General features: G+C 40.8%; 1 protein-coding gene across 2 annotated transcripts; it reads right to left on the bottom strand.

Moving 5' to 3' along the window:
• Positions 1-3,873: 3,873 nt before the first annotated feature.
• LOC146304698 (chloride intracellular channel protein 4) lies at positions 3,874-13,313 on the bottom strand. Of its 2 annotated transcripts, none has more exons than XM_084713538.1 (6): positions 10,730-13,313; positions 5,500-5,609; positions 5,074-5,199; positions 4,606-4,712; positions 4,271-4,452; positions 3,874-4,147 (listed from the first exon to the last, which is right to left on the bottom strand). In XM_084713538.1, exons 1-6 carry the CDS (start codon positions 13,274-13,276, stop codon positions 3,986-3,988), a joined length of 3,234 nt encoding a protein of 1,077 aa, XP_084569664.1. In that variant the 5' UTR covers positions 13,277-13,313; the 3' UTR covers positions 3,874-3,985. The 2 variants fall into 2 exon arrangements, with proteins under 2 accessions (XP_084569664.1, XP_084569665.1); XM_084713539.1 differs by lacking the exon at positions 10,730-13,313 and adding an exon at positions 6,631-6,943.
• Positions 13,314-14,863: the final 1,550 nt, after the last annotated feature.

The raw sequence follows: 14,863 nt of genomic DNA, 5'->3' as shown, positions 1-14,863 counted from the left end.
TAGTATGAAAAATTAAGATGTTAAATGTAAGCATTTGTTATGCAAGAAATCCAATCTGCCTCCAGAAGATCACATCCATCCATTTCTCCATCCAGTCTCCTCTGTCTCCTCCCTGACCTCTGAGTGCTAGGAGACTGTTGCCGTGACATCGGGAAGCCCCGCACCTCCTCCACCACGCCGGCGCCAGCCTCGACTTGGACCTTTTCATTCACTCATTAATTAACACGACTGACCAATCAAAGATGACGATGTGTGCTCGTGGCACATGAACAAACACCTCTGTTAACCCTTTGTTTTCCTTATAAGACAGACACACGTCTTATATGAATGTGTGTGCCAACTTTAAAATAAAGTTGATTTCTAGCATGGCAAAAACCCTCTGTGACAATAAAGATTGATTTTATTTTTATACACTTACACTCTCTTTAGTTGTTCATTATGTAGACAGACTGACACTCTGAAGGCAAGCATGGAAAACATGTATTTACAGTAGCTCCCCTTAGTTTTAGTCACTCAACAAACAGATGTGTTCTGCCCTGGAATTTGGGGTTTGTTAGACCACTATAATGCAAAAATATTACTTATAAAAGTTTTAAATATTGTGCTTTGCACTTTTAGGCCACCATAAGTTACAAATGTAATGTAATAGATTACAGTCATCAACTCTGACAACACAGCTTCGGTGTTACAATTGACTTTAACCTTTTGAAAACGGAAAAGGGTTGAAAATTGTGTCCAAACAAAATGAGTGCACTGGAACATGGACTGGATGTCTCATAACTTTCTGCTAAATTGAAATCAGTTGCTCCGTTTTAATGTTGACATAGAAACCTGTAGTTTTAGATTACATCAGCACTGAACCAGGACAATAACTGAGAGATTGGACCTTGAATGATGAACTTCAAGTAATTACTTTATCTCCTGAGCTGTCCATGTATTGTGTTTTGTACTAGAACTCAACAATAATTGTGTTTGAAGTGTGACTTTACCCAGTGTTATTAGTTCACAGCAGCACAATATGAACAGAGGGACATTCTTCCTCTGGATGTTTCTATGGTTATTGAGCTGTGTGTGTTTGCTGTCTGGGTGTGCAAACTGTGGGTCATTACATTCAGAGGGTTTCCACCGGGGTCACTACCACTGTCGCCCCGGTGATGAGTGTGTGTGTCTGCACATGCTCGAGTGTTATGTGTGCGCATGTGTGCAATATGTCAGGCATTGCATGTACAATCATTTTGGATTCTTTGAATAGAGTCATCATAAATGTCTTCCACACTTCAGATTATTTACAGCTGTTGCTGTCAAATCCAGAGGGAGATTTTGAGTCCATAACTTTAGGACACAGCTTCACTTTAGGTTTTGTTAGATTTGGGATTTTCACCCCTGATCTGAATCAGAGGTGGAGATCATTTTGGTGATTAAAATCATTATGTACAATCCATTTGAACAATCTGTAAGCAGTGCAGTGTGTTCATTTATTTCCTGCAAGCTGTATAGGAAACTGATATTTAGTAATGAGCTACATTTACTAGTTACTTCTCACAAAAGTAAGTGAATTACTTTAACAATTACTACAAATTAAAGTAACTTTTGCATTGCTTTTAAATGTCTGTTTTAATTCTTCTCTGCACAGATAGGAATATTATTATAGTGACAACTGCAGATTTCTATTTATCTTTGTACATATTATCACTAATAGGAATTAATAATACTCTTGACCACCAGAGGGCAGCAACAACTAGCATTTTTATCTGTAAGTTACACTTAGATTGACTTAGGTAAAAGTGTGGAGTAGAAGAAGACCTGAGACGGTGGTGGATATTCATGGCAACCAACGGTAAACATGCACTACAGCAGGCTAGTTAATAAATAATTAAATGATGAATGGTTAATATTATACCATCTAACTCACACTGCCTGAACTGTGAGGTTGTGTTATTTTGTACTTTAACAGAAACACAGAGACAATAAAAAAAAACAGTGAAGACGATCCACATAGTGATAAAATCAGTTTAATAAAGATTCTCCCCAGAGAGGATATAAGGCCAGAACACAGCAGGCTGGTGTCAGGGTCGGTTTGGTGCAGATAACACTCACTGACACATCTCTGCCAAACACTGAATGGCGGGAAGACGTCTATAACAGTGGTGGGTTTGTGCAAAATAAACTAAACCACCTCTGTCCAACAATCAAACACGTGACCTTAATGAAGTAAAGCTGCATTCAATGGACATAGGAAGAACTGGGTAATTTCTGCCTTCTTGTTTAGACTGAAATTTAACATCAAAAAACTTTCCAGACATTCCCAAAATACCTGCAACAAAATGCCAATTAAGATTTTTCACCCAAATTACTTTGCCATGACAAATAGTAAAACACCGGGGCACAGTTGAAGGTGATTTTTGCATGACAAAACAGCTACTTTGTCACTTATGCTGCACTGAAAACAATGCTGAATAAGGGACGACAACACGAAGAAGGATTTGGATAAGTCAAAGTCATCATCACCAGTTAAACCACCCAGTACCAAGACCTGCTCACACTCAGCCAGTCAGTAACATTAGATACAAAAGAAGTATGTCAAAGAAAATCACAACATGAGTAAATAATGTCATTTCATAAGTATAGAGAGTACATATTAAGTACAGGTAGCTGTTTATAAAATATACAAATAGAAAAGGCTTTTTGATAGCTTCATCTTTTGATTTTCATTTAACTACTGATTCAACATTAACATCAAGACAGAGAGAAAATGGAATCTGATGTATTTTATTCACAGTGTGCCTATATTTATATAATGGAAGGACTTTACTGGATTTTATAGTTATAAAATCACACTATGAAACATTTCATGTTTCAGGTTATTGGTTATTTTGCCACAACAGCCATTTACATTGAAAGATAAGTTGTGAAACTTCAGTGCTCTCCAAATTTTAAAAGTTCCTTGGCCTCCCAGAATGCTATGCATTCATATTTTGATGCCGGTAAAAACTCAGACATGTTACAGATAATCACATTTTATGGTCAAAGGCCAGAGATTTGCTTTTACCAGATAATTTAATGGCTTGTATTCCAGTGCTCTGACTAAAACAGGCACTATAGACACATTTGAAGGAATAGTTCATCATTTTGGGGAATATTCAATCACTCTCACATCTGTAAGCTAAATATAAAGCTAAAGCTAACAGGCAATTACCTGAGCTTCTGTTCCTAGTCTTTATGCTAAGCTAAGCTAAGAAAAGACAAGACAGGCTTCATATTAAGCACACACACAAGAGTGGCAGCCAACTTCTTGCAAATTGTCATCAGAAAACTTTAATGCATAAATTGAAGGGCTGTAATGTATTTTTTATTTTAAATTAATTGAAATTAATCTTAATTTCATGTGTGAATTGTTAGTGTGATTTAAAATTAGTTTAAATAGCAGATTCCACTGTGCATTAATATTTAAAAGGTTCTGATTAAAATTCAAGCGTTAACTAGGCTGTAATTGTTAGATTGGATCATCATAGTGAAAAGAAAAAACAAACCTGACTAAATGGTTTCTAACACAATATAATACTCAAGAGTAAAGTTTGTTCATTAAGCTATTTGTCTTTGCAGTGAACTTGGCCCTGCCATCGTCTGAAAACTGAGAAAAAAAAAAAAGAAATCAGGAATTAATTCTGCAAGACGTCTAATTACTGGTTGCCATTATTTGTAAAATGATTAGCATAAAGATATGACTGTGCAACCCAACCTGTGAGAGCACACACACACACACACACACACACACACACACACACACACACACAAACTTCCAAGCTGATGCAGAGATATAAAACTTAACTTAACACTAGATGTTTTAATATGAGTTTCTATCAGCCTAGTCTATATCCTAGAGCTCTTATGTCTATTTGTTGTTTCATCAAACTATGTTTTCTCCTCTCTGTTTTCTCATTTATGTATGACCATTCTTTCCTTCCTTCATTTCTCACTCTTTCTCTTATTTGATTCGTTTTGCAACATCCAGATAGGCGAATTGTATCTCCCTCTCAGCCGGACAGGTGTTGGTGAACTCCTCCCTCTGGTAGGCGCAGTTTAAGTACCTCCACAGCCCTGTCATCTCCGCTGGAATCTCAAAGCCACGGTATTTCTTGGCTACGACCTGCAAACAGAAAAACACGGGCAGGAGCGAGTTGACAGGAAGTTGAGCGCACTGACTGTAGTCATCTCATGGCACTAATAGTCCAAATATTCTCAAAACCAACAAAAAGCAAGCTGAATGTACCTTAAGAATGTGTAGTTTAGGCAGCAGGTTGCAGTCAGCTAGGGTGAGCTCAGACCCGTCTAGAAAGCTCCTGGTGGACTCAGGCAGGTCTCCTGCAGCGTCGCCATCGATCTCATCAGGCAGGGGAGTCCTCAGGAATTCATCAAGACGCCGGAGAGACTTAAGCAAGGCTTTCTCTAAGGCTGCAGACGGAGGTGCAGGCAGAAGGAGTAGTACAGATGAGAGATGAGCAAGACTAATGGGACAAATTTGACTGTTAAAAGTAAAAGTCTCAATCCCAGCAATCCTCCTATGTCCTATGTCTCTAGCCAGCCCTCATTCACAGATGCTCTTACCATCGTTGGTGTCTTTCCGTGGGTTTTTAATGTAAGCTGAGAACTTGGCGAACACATCAATGCCTGCTGTGTTGGCTTCAGGATGTCTGGGAGCCAGTCTGGGGTAGCTGATGAAGACACACAGACGAAATCAACTGAAAACCCCTGTATATATGTCCTGTACTGTTTCATAATGTATCATCAGTTAAACAGCTGATACAGTGAATGAGCTGTCAGGAAGTTTTTTTGGGGTTGGATGTAGTTATGTTACTGCCACAAGCCATCTTTTAGCAAAGCAAAATTCCTCTGCAGTGTTTGCATACTGTTCTTCTGCATTTTATTGGCATTTGCGTATCCGTACACGTATACAAAAGATACACCTGTGCATAATGCTGGACCGTGCGCAGCCTGGAGAAGCATAATTCTAGATGAAGCATCCTCTGGCCAGCATCAGTACATTCCTGTGGGTTTGTGTGTGTGTTTCAGTACCGTGGTGGTGTCAGTTTCTCCTCCAGGAACTCCTCTATCTTGTTGACGTCGACCTTGACCTCGCCATTAAAGGTCACAAATGGAGGGTTTGTTCCTGGGGCGAGGTCCTGCAGGTCAGCCGGCTTCCTGACAACACAAAATAAAACAAAAAGACTGTTATAAAAATGATGATAATACTATTAATTTATTCATAAATATCTCAAATACTTTTTTACTAATGCCACAGATACTGAGGCAGAATTATGAGCATTATAACATCCTTTATGTTTTTCAGGATTTCACATCAGCAATGACTGACTGCACCGAGAATAAAAGCTTTTCACTGAATGTTCTGCCCTAAGGACAAGAAGGAAAATAAGCATTATGGAACGTATTGCCAATATAGAAACGTGTTCAGAGTATGAATATGTGCATGTACCACGTTACCGTTTGAGGTCGACAGTGGTGACGTTGAAGATGACGCCTTTAAGCCACAGGATCATGAAGAGTCTCTGAGAGAACGGACAGTTACCAATGCTCTCTCCGTCACTTCCCGCCTACACACACACACACACACACACACCAGTGCAGAAATGAGTGAATGTGTCAGATCAAATATAAAGCCTAGGTGAGTTTCAGCACCTAAAATGAGCTGCAGAATAAGCACAAACTCAAATCATTTTTAAAACGACATATATGCCAATATATTCACAGGATTGTATCCGCACTCCCAAAACACACAATCCCAAAATATAAAATGCAAAAACAAAGTCCTGTGACTGTGACCTGCTACTGAGGTAATCCACCAGGATGTGTACTACTCACAACAGAGTGCTCCAGAAATGAGTCCTAAAACCCGAAAATGTGTTCGCATTTTCCATAATCTCAGTGTCAATTTTTTAAATGGGTTTTTGATGTGATGCCTGATGTTTAAGCCATGGCAACATAAAATACATTAGTAAATACCCTACTTGTTAATTTTTAAGCTTTTATGTGTCTTAAAGAAGTGTGTTGGTATCACTTGCATGTGGCAATTGCATTTACTCTTTAAAAATCAGTGGTGTCCATATGTTAAGATTATTTTGCTAAACAAAACATATAAGCATCATAAACTTTTGTTTTGAGCTAAAAAGCTCTGATAAACCAACTCAACACTACCTCTGCAGGACCAGTCAGCAGACAGACAAAAAAGTGGAACATCTAATAGCTGGAGAACCAGATATTTCCCCTTAGGAGTTGGTGGTGATCAAACCACAGTCTGATGCTGACTTAGCTGTTAACTTTTTACATTTTTTAAGATATCTGTTTAAAGAAATTAGCCTCCAAATCCAGTCTTGTGTTTCAAGTAGTTAACTAACGACTGGCGTACAGATGAGGAGGACTTGGCTGGCATATCTGTCATCTGGATATATACTGGAAGCACCAAAACGTCAGCCATTATACCAAGAGGCTAAATCATCATCAGACAATAGCAGATGGGTTCTGAGACAGACAACCACAGCTATCATGGATATGAATACTCAAAAAGCACTCACTGTAACCAGCCAGTGTTTCTGTGAATTTCTGTGCATTGCTTACCTTGACAAACAGTTCAATGGTGGGGAAGCCCAATTTTTTAACTGCAATCTCATACAGTGACATGGTGACCAATCCGGTTCAGCATTCCTGGTGACTTGAAACACTCAAAAATACAGCTTCTTATCCCGGTACTGATGTTTTCAGATCAGGACAAATACAGTATAATCCATGTTTAGTTCATCCATAAGAGCGGTCCTGTTATCTTCCAATAAATCTGTGATAACCACCAATCGCCATATCTGTCTGTCTGTGTGTCCGTCTGACTATTTGTCCATCTGCCTGCTCCTCGGACTGCTTGTTTGGTTTTTTTCTGCTTTCTCTGGTATGTCAGTGTCTCCACCACACACAGACTGTCTTTGTCAGAGCAAGTACTAAAAAAAGAGTCTCCAGTATAAATGTGTGTGTGTGTGTGTGTATTAATCACATCATTGAGAGGATCTAATCAGACAAAAAGCGAAGCATTAGATTTGTAGACGTGATGGTAAGGGTTGTGGTTAGGTCTGTAGTGGTTACAGTTCTAGCTGAGACCAATATAGACCCTGTAGTACTGAACTGGCCAAGAGCAGATACAATGGAGCAATATTCAACAGGGAACAAATCTATGTTCCCCAGGTCTTGTGTTCCACGGGGCCATGTTTTATGTGAACCCCTAATGTACTATGTAAAATTGGGGTACATAGGACCCTGGAAACAGAAGACCTTGTTAACACTAGTTAATTGGCGGTTAACCCTGACAACAAAATTCCTTGGGGAAGCAAATGTCACATTACAAAGAAAATGTAAGAAAGCAGAGAGAGATGTAGTGACAAAATAATACTAACATATTTCCTGCTTCCCTGCTTATCAGCCACTACATTGCCAGCCACAGTAGTTACATCAACTAGCCCTGATAGTCCATATGTCACCGAGCTTCTAGCACCACCAGCGACTTTCTGCTGCAACTGTAATCTGACATGAGGTCACAGTTTGTATGAAGTTGGGAGGCACAGAACAGTGTAAGAGTTCCTTTATTTTTTAGAGGAGTGGGCAGAACTGGAATCTCCGCTCCATCACAAACACGACCACAATGTATCCAGTGTGAGTGTTTGTTGCAACAGGAATGGAAAGATGTCTTCCACACCCACAGCAGCTGACATGTCTCTCTTTTATTTCCATGCACATTGTGGGTCTTTGTACATGATATACATTACACATCAAGCTGCCACTAGTTGCAAATTCAACCAGAGTAACTAACTTCTCTGCAGAAAGTAGTGTGGATAGAGGGGCTGTACAGGAAAACTCATCACATTACAATCAGAATCTAATCTCTCTTGCAGGATATATCAGTAAAATCAGGAGAAAGAGCATACAGAGCTGAAATTAAAGCCCCAAAGAGAGCAGTGAAATGTGCAATGCTATAAAGTGCAAATGAGCTTTAATCAGTGTATCCAGTCTGTAACATAAATTACACCCAAAGGCAGATGGCAGCCCACCTAGTCCAAGTCCAATAAAAGTTGTTTACATCTGTCAAGTCCACACAAGGGGGGACCCAGTAGGGGGTGGGGCTCAATGGGATAGCTCAGGTCAACAGATCAGCAGTGGGCCACCGTGAGTGGAACAGATTTAAATAGATGCCCTATAGCAACCCTATGTATCATAAACAAGGTAAACCTTTACCAGTCAAACCTTGATCATTGCTGTGATTGTTTCCAAACTGTTAAACATAATGTGTACATGCAGAATTCAGTTTAAGGCGAGTATGCGTTGTTTCCAGCAATGCTGTGCCCAGAGCTCTCAGCACCAAACAGCAGGCTAATCAGCTTACAGAGTGAGAATGTAGAGATTAACCCTGCATGCTACTGCGCTGCCAGCAGTAGAATAGCACTGTTATTCAGTCAGTGGTCCCTCAGAGTTTCATACAAGACAATACCTGATAGGAAGCTCAATACTCAATACAGTACTCAATCAAAATAGTTTTGAGTATTATAATCACATCATTTTTGAAAGAACTCAGTGAAATCCTGTCTAGATATTTACTGGTATGTGCTTGTGTACCTTGAGTGTTATTGAGTGCAGCGACACACAAGGACGCTTGAACCTTTCCATAATATTTCCATCTACCTCAGGCTGTGCTGCCAACAGAGTGCCTGACAATGGAGGCCATTGTTTGACTGTGAGCTCCCACGGAGAACGGGCTTGTTGTGTGTATGTGTGAAGCGGCTCTCAGATATTAGTGCATTTTTTCTTGGCGTTAAACCTCTCTGCTGGCCGTAGAAGGCTGCCGTCTTTTATTCTCGCCTCGGTCAGGAATGTGTTGCTGAGCCGCAGAGCAAAATTGACCTCTGTGTGTGCGTGCAGGTTAAGGTGACAAATGCATTATTATTAAAGTCTGAACAAACACGTGTAGAGCGTGGAAAAATAGTAGAGTATTGAGTGTTCCTATTATTTTGTCCACAACCCTTAGTAGGCTACCATGTAGGCTACCATGCCTGATGGATTAGGATATCACTGTCTTAATGGGATAAGGTAAGTAGATCAAGATGGGGTTTCTCTCTCACTTGCTCTCTGTCTTTGAATCTCTCTCTCTCTCTCACACACACACACACACACACACACAAGATTACATGCCAATAAAGACAGCCTGTGTGCCAAAGACAACCACATCACACCAACAAGTTTATAATCAGAAGGCAAAACCTAACTATGTTCACACCACCATTTAAGTGTTGGGTTTCGAAATCTCTTGTCTGCAGGAATTATGAGTTCCCATAAAGTCTTTTGACTAGTTATCACAATTTTATTCAATACCCTAGAAATGTTGGGCAACAAGAAACAGGAAACCTAAGCCAATTGCCATTATTTGTCGCTGTCATTGGTCATTTGTTATCTGTGAATTGTTCATAATCAGAAATGCATTTAGTGCACATGACAAATGACATACAATTTAACATACTTAATGATATCGATTTCAATTGTGCTTTGTTGGTGGCTGGTGCTAATTGCGTGCTCTGACTGTCAATAACGATGTTCAGCTTAAAAGTACAGGGTCTGACAACTATTGTTCTTTTGCAGAGAGAGGCAGAGACAGAGCGCACACAAGAGCAAAGGTAAATACAACATAAAGTTGTGGTTGATGTTTAAATGTCCTTTGCATTGTGTTGCTTTGCTCTGTTGTAGGCTACAGTGACTTTAATAACCAATGTGTTGCTACTATTTTCCTACAGGCATGCCTTGGAACTTTCTACCTGGGCTTATGTCCATACTCCCATAGCCAAAATGGCTTGGCTTAACAGCAACCTAAATCCTGCGTTCGTGCTCGCCAGTCATGCCAGCCTCTTGATGAATGATGGTCCAAAACTGGTCCAAGTTTGCTGGTCCAGGGCTGTTCATGTGCTGCTAATTGGAACATTCAGATTAACAGTCCATATTGGCCCAAGTCAACATTCTTCAAAGACTTGGCCTTAAGGCAGCATATATGAATCTGAGCTGGCTCACATTTTGCCCACCAGTGCCAGAACATGCCAGTGCACTGTCACCTAGCTGTAGTTGGTCTAGCTAAGCTGGCGATCTGTCTTCTGTCCAAAAAATATGGCCTGACTGATTGCTTGTATTGAAACGATATATTCAGCAGAGCTCAAAACGGGGTGAATTTTGCATAGAGCATGGAGTTTGTGTCTGTGATCACTTTGCAGGATTTCAGGGAAAAAATAGAGCTGCGTTTAAAAACAAATAAGTGACAGCATTGGTTGTTTCAGGCACCAGGAAATTCAGTTTGACTGAAGGGCCACAAACACCAACAACAACACCACCAGAGTGTTAGTTTAGTTTTCTCTTTTATTTGCATTCTTGCCTTTTGTCTTGTTTCTGTTGTTTTTCTTCTAGTCTTTGTCTTTTTCTCACCATTTTTGATTTTTGATTTGATTAGCGCCCCTGTGAATTTAGTCTGTGTGTTTCATTCCTTTCTTTGCCAGTTTGTCTTTGTCCTCTGCGTCAGGCGCTTCAGCCTTTATTGCCTTGCATTGTGGCAGTTGTGTTTTTTCAATGTAATGCAATTGTTGGCCTTAATACAGACTAAATGTCATCTTGCACTAAGTATGTATTGTGTCATATGGTTCATTACCTTGACATAGAGTGAGATCTCGTAGTCCTGGTCTTGAGGAGTTGTGCTGTTTCTGCGCATTGGAGGCAAAGGACTCTCCACCCTCTTATGGGAGATCAGTTTCACCTCCTCTCTCTTTTCATTGATCTCTTCCCGCTGGGGGAAATACGAACGGCCATCCTCCAACAGCACCACTCGCTTTTTCTTCACCTGCTCATCCCTCTTTTTGGGCAGGGATTCGTCTTTAATCACTGACTTCAGCTCCTTTATCCAGTCGTCCTTCCTTGGCAGACTTTTCTCTTCTGGCGATGTTTCCTTCTTCACCCATTCTTTTCTCCCCCTGTCAGATTCCCAGATATCTTTTTTTACAGGCCTCAGTTCTTTCCTCCATTCTTTCACTTCTGGTGCTTTCTCTTCCTCGGGTTGATCTTTTTTAATCCAGTCATTATCTTTTCTCCTGGATGACAGCACTCTTGTTGTACTCAATTCTTCTTTCCTGGGTGGCTGTGGCTCCGGACTCAGGATCCCATTCTCCATTGCTTGCTTCAGTCCTTTAACTCTTCCATTTATATCTAACACATCTACATCACCATCTACTACATCTCTGTGGTCGTCCTTTGGCTTCTCATCCTTCTCTACTACCTCTACTTTTTCATCTTTCTGTTTGCCATCATTCTCCTCAACAAGTTCAACCTTTTCTCCTTGTGGTTCTTGATCCTCTCCATCTTTTGTCTCGACTATGGGGTCTTCAGATGGGGCTGGAATGGTAACAGGCTCATGTTCATCAAGCTCTGTACATGGACTGTCCTCTATCTCTTCGATTTCATCATCTAAAACAGTCACAGGCTCTTCCGCCAATTCCACCTCTGCCTCCACTGCTTCTTCTTCTGCTCCTCCACCTCCCTTCTCATCTTGTACAAGGGTCTCCTCTCTAAGTTGTTCTCCTACGTTTTCTCCCGAATCTGTCCCTGCTTCTTTGAAGACCTGCGAATGATGTTCTTGCAAATCCCCTCCCTCCTCTGTTGTGGATTCTTTCTCTTCTGTTGTGACCTCAACCTCTTGCTTATCAGGTTCAACTTCACCCCCTTCCTCCAGTTCAAATGCCTCCTCCACCTGGTCCAAATCCACATCTTGTTGTGTGTCTAAAGGTGTCTCTTCCACACACTGCTGTACTGGTTCTGGAAGATCTTCCTTTGCCTGGATGTCAACTTGAACAATCTTCTCTTCTTGCATTTCTAGTTCACCTCCTTCTCTGTGCTGTTCCTCACGCAATGACTCTCTAACAACATTATCACCTGTCTTACCCTCTTCTTCTGTTCTCTGCCCTCCCCCATCCATCACTGTTAGAGTATTAACCTGTCGCACTTGCTCTTCCTCGTGCACCTTCTGATTGATTCCTACAACCCTTGCTTCCTCAATCCCTCCTTCTGTCTGTGTCTGGTCTTCAAAGTCTTCTATTAAAGCCAAGTCTGGTTGCTCGACACTCTGATTTGCTTCAATCCCTTCATCAAGAACATTTTCAGAAGGGGACATTGCATCTTTCACAGGCTCCTCAACCTTTGCCTCTATGCAGTCCTCCTGTTGCCATGTGCTAACATTTTCAATGGACTCAAATTCCTGATGGTTTAATTCTGAGCTGTCCTCATCAGCGATTTTGATTTCATCTTTATTCTCACTGGTTAATTGGTCAGTCTGATTAGCCACCACTTCGGCTGTGCCAGTTGTCTCGAAGGTTATGCCATTATTGCTAACAGTCAAGGTTTGGCATGCATCATCTTGATCGTTGACTTGGCCATTTATTCCCCCCTCTATCCCCTCCTCTACTGTTGGATCCTCAAAACTTTCTGTTACCTCACCATCAGTGTGAAGAGAAACAACTTCTGTTTTGCCTGTGTCATCAGTAGACAACTGTGTACCCTCTCCTGACTCTTCTACAAGAGCACCTGAGTCCTCTGGATTTTCAGTACTGGACACTACCTGGTGTTCTTCCAACCCACTGTGTCCATCATTGGTCTTATGCTCCCATAGCTCTGTTTCTGCACTTGCTATCACTGCCTCTTCTTTATTTTCCTCGACTTCCCGGATTTCTTCATTGCTTCCATTGGTATCTAATATCTGCTCATGACTTTTCTCAACTTCTATCAATTCTGTCTTTGTGTCTTTTGATTCTTCCTCTCCCATGTCATTCTCTCTGGTCTGTTCATCCATCATTTTGTGCTCTTCATCCATCACTTCTACTCCTTCCTCCCCGTTTTCCTCCACTCTTTCACCTCCTCCCTCCCCCTCTGTCATTACTCCATTTGGTAACAGGGCCACTTGGATAATCCTCACTTCCTCCCTTTCACTCTGCTTTCTACTTTCTCCTTCAACTTGTGCCTCACCTGCTCCGGCCATCATCAAAACATCCTCCCCTACCTCCTCAGCAAGTTCCACCTCCCCATCTTCCTCCTCTCCCTCCTCATCCGCCTGTCCCCTCTGGGTATCCAGGTCTGAACAAATACTTAGTGGGCTGTGGATAATGGTGCCATTCGAAAGGTCTGGGTTTGGACAAGAGTCTGACTGAGCCATTGGAAAGTTTGAGGAAATGATGGGACACTTACTTTGGAATAATGGTGAAATAAAGTTTTCCAGGTCTATGTCCGACTCTGCAAGATGGCAAGTCTGTATTCCAGAAAATGTCAGAGACGGATTTGAGAGGTACTAAGATTGCAGAATTGTTCCAGTTTTCAGATTAGGTCCAAAAAGAAGTGTTTCTGAGGATGCCAAGGTTCCAAAGATTGTGAAAATAAACCCAGAATTCCAGAGGATATTCAAAAATGACCTCACAGTGTTTTTGATGTTCCAAGACAAGAGGTGAGGAGGTCACAAAGGTCACAAGAGGGTCATAAGAGAGTCACAAATCGTGGAATAGCTCCCAAGTTGCTTTGTGAAGAGTGATTTCGGACGAGCCAGGGTTTCCACACTGGTACAGAGATGGATCTCAGAATGTTTACAAGGCTTTGAAGATCGTAAAAGACCTTTAGGATTCTCAGGAAGTTCCAAATTTCCAGGGAAAGGTAAATAAATCCAGATTCTGGGATTTCGCCTCCAGGGATCACAAGACAATATATATTATTCAGGCATACGGGTTCAGGGTTTGTAACTCTTTTTGCTCTTTGCTTGAGGCTCTCGAATCAGCACTGCACCTTAAGCAAAGTTGAACATCATTAAATACAGTTTACCTCTCTCTCCCTCTCTCTCTCTCCCTCCAGAGGATTAAATGGAGGCTGATCCCCACATGACCAACAGCTTAAACCCCTCTGCCACCCAGGGACCAGCACCATTTGAGTTGAGGTTCTTTACACACACACACACACACACACACACACACACACACACACACACACACACACACACACACACACACGCACACAAACACACACACTCACTCACTCACATTATTACCCTTCAAAGTTTTGTTAACAATTCTGACATACTTTCTCTTCTATTTCTACAATAATTCTGTAAGCTTGTTTAATAATTACTTTGATTCCAAAACATTATTATCTATTCTAGCTAAGGTATCATGATCAGTAAAACACCCTATCAATTATTTGTCTCATCTTTATTTTATTAACAGGACATATTAATGGACATAACTTTCTATTGTGTTCTTTCTTTTCAGCCAGTTTGTTGTATGTCTGTCTTTCTGTAGCCTATATATCAAAATAAATATAATTCAAATTAAGTAAAATATTTCTCTCTCTCTGCACTTATTCCTCATGCTTCTCTTCCATAAATTAGATAACAGTGACAACTGTGTAATATTCTTTAAAACTGTAATAAGTAGAGCCTGCCACAAGAGGGCAGAATCTTGACTTCAAATAATGCTATGCTGACCACAGGATGAGTAGAGCTGCAATCTAAAACACTGCAGAATGTTTTTTGAAGAATTTAAAGCAATATAACTAATAATTAGAAATAAACATAAGGCCTGGGCTCACCGTTGAGCAAAAGGTTTTCCCCAATCTTGGCCACATTGTTTAGTGGTACTACTGACTTGCAGATGCCAGCATTTCTATTCAACCAAGTAGCTGCAATAATATACACAGACCCACAGTTATATTGTATATTGTGGTACCCAGTCCAAGGACCAACTCAATTAAAAGTAACATC

The sequence above is a fragment of the Lutjanus erythropterus genome, chromosome 24 (genome assembly GCF_056507025.1).
Source record: "Lutjanus erythropterus isolate fLutEry1 chromosome 24, fLutEry1.hap2, whole genome shotgun sequence".
In the NCBI taxonomy this organism is placed as follows: Eukaryota; Metazoa; Chordata; class Actinopteri; order Lutjaniformes; family Lutjanidae; genus Lutjanus; species Lutjanus erythropterus.
Note: the sequence above shows the minus strand (reverse complement) of the source record. Positions and strands in the feature narration are given on the sequence as shown.

Bases quoted from the DNA above. Each gene is read 5' to 3' on its own strand.
- LOC146304698 (XM_084713538.1), bottom strand. From the start codon at position 13,276: ATGGCTCAGTCAGACTCTTGTCCAAACCCAGACCTTTCGAATGGCACC. The intron at 5,610-10,729 runs GTAATGAACCAT...GTGTGTGTGTAG, and splicing joins AGATCTCACTCTATGTCAAG to GCGGGAAGTGACGGAGAGAG. The intron at 4,453-4,605 runs GTAAGAGCATCT...CTCCGTCTGCAG, and splicing joins ACGGAAAGACACCAACGATG to CCTTAGAGAAAGCCTTGCTT.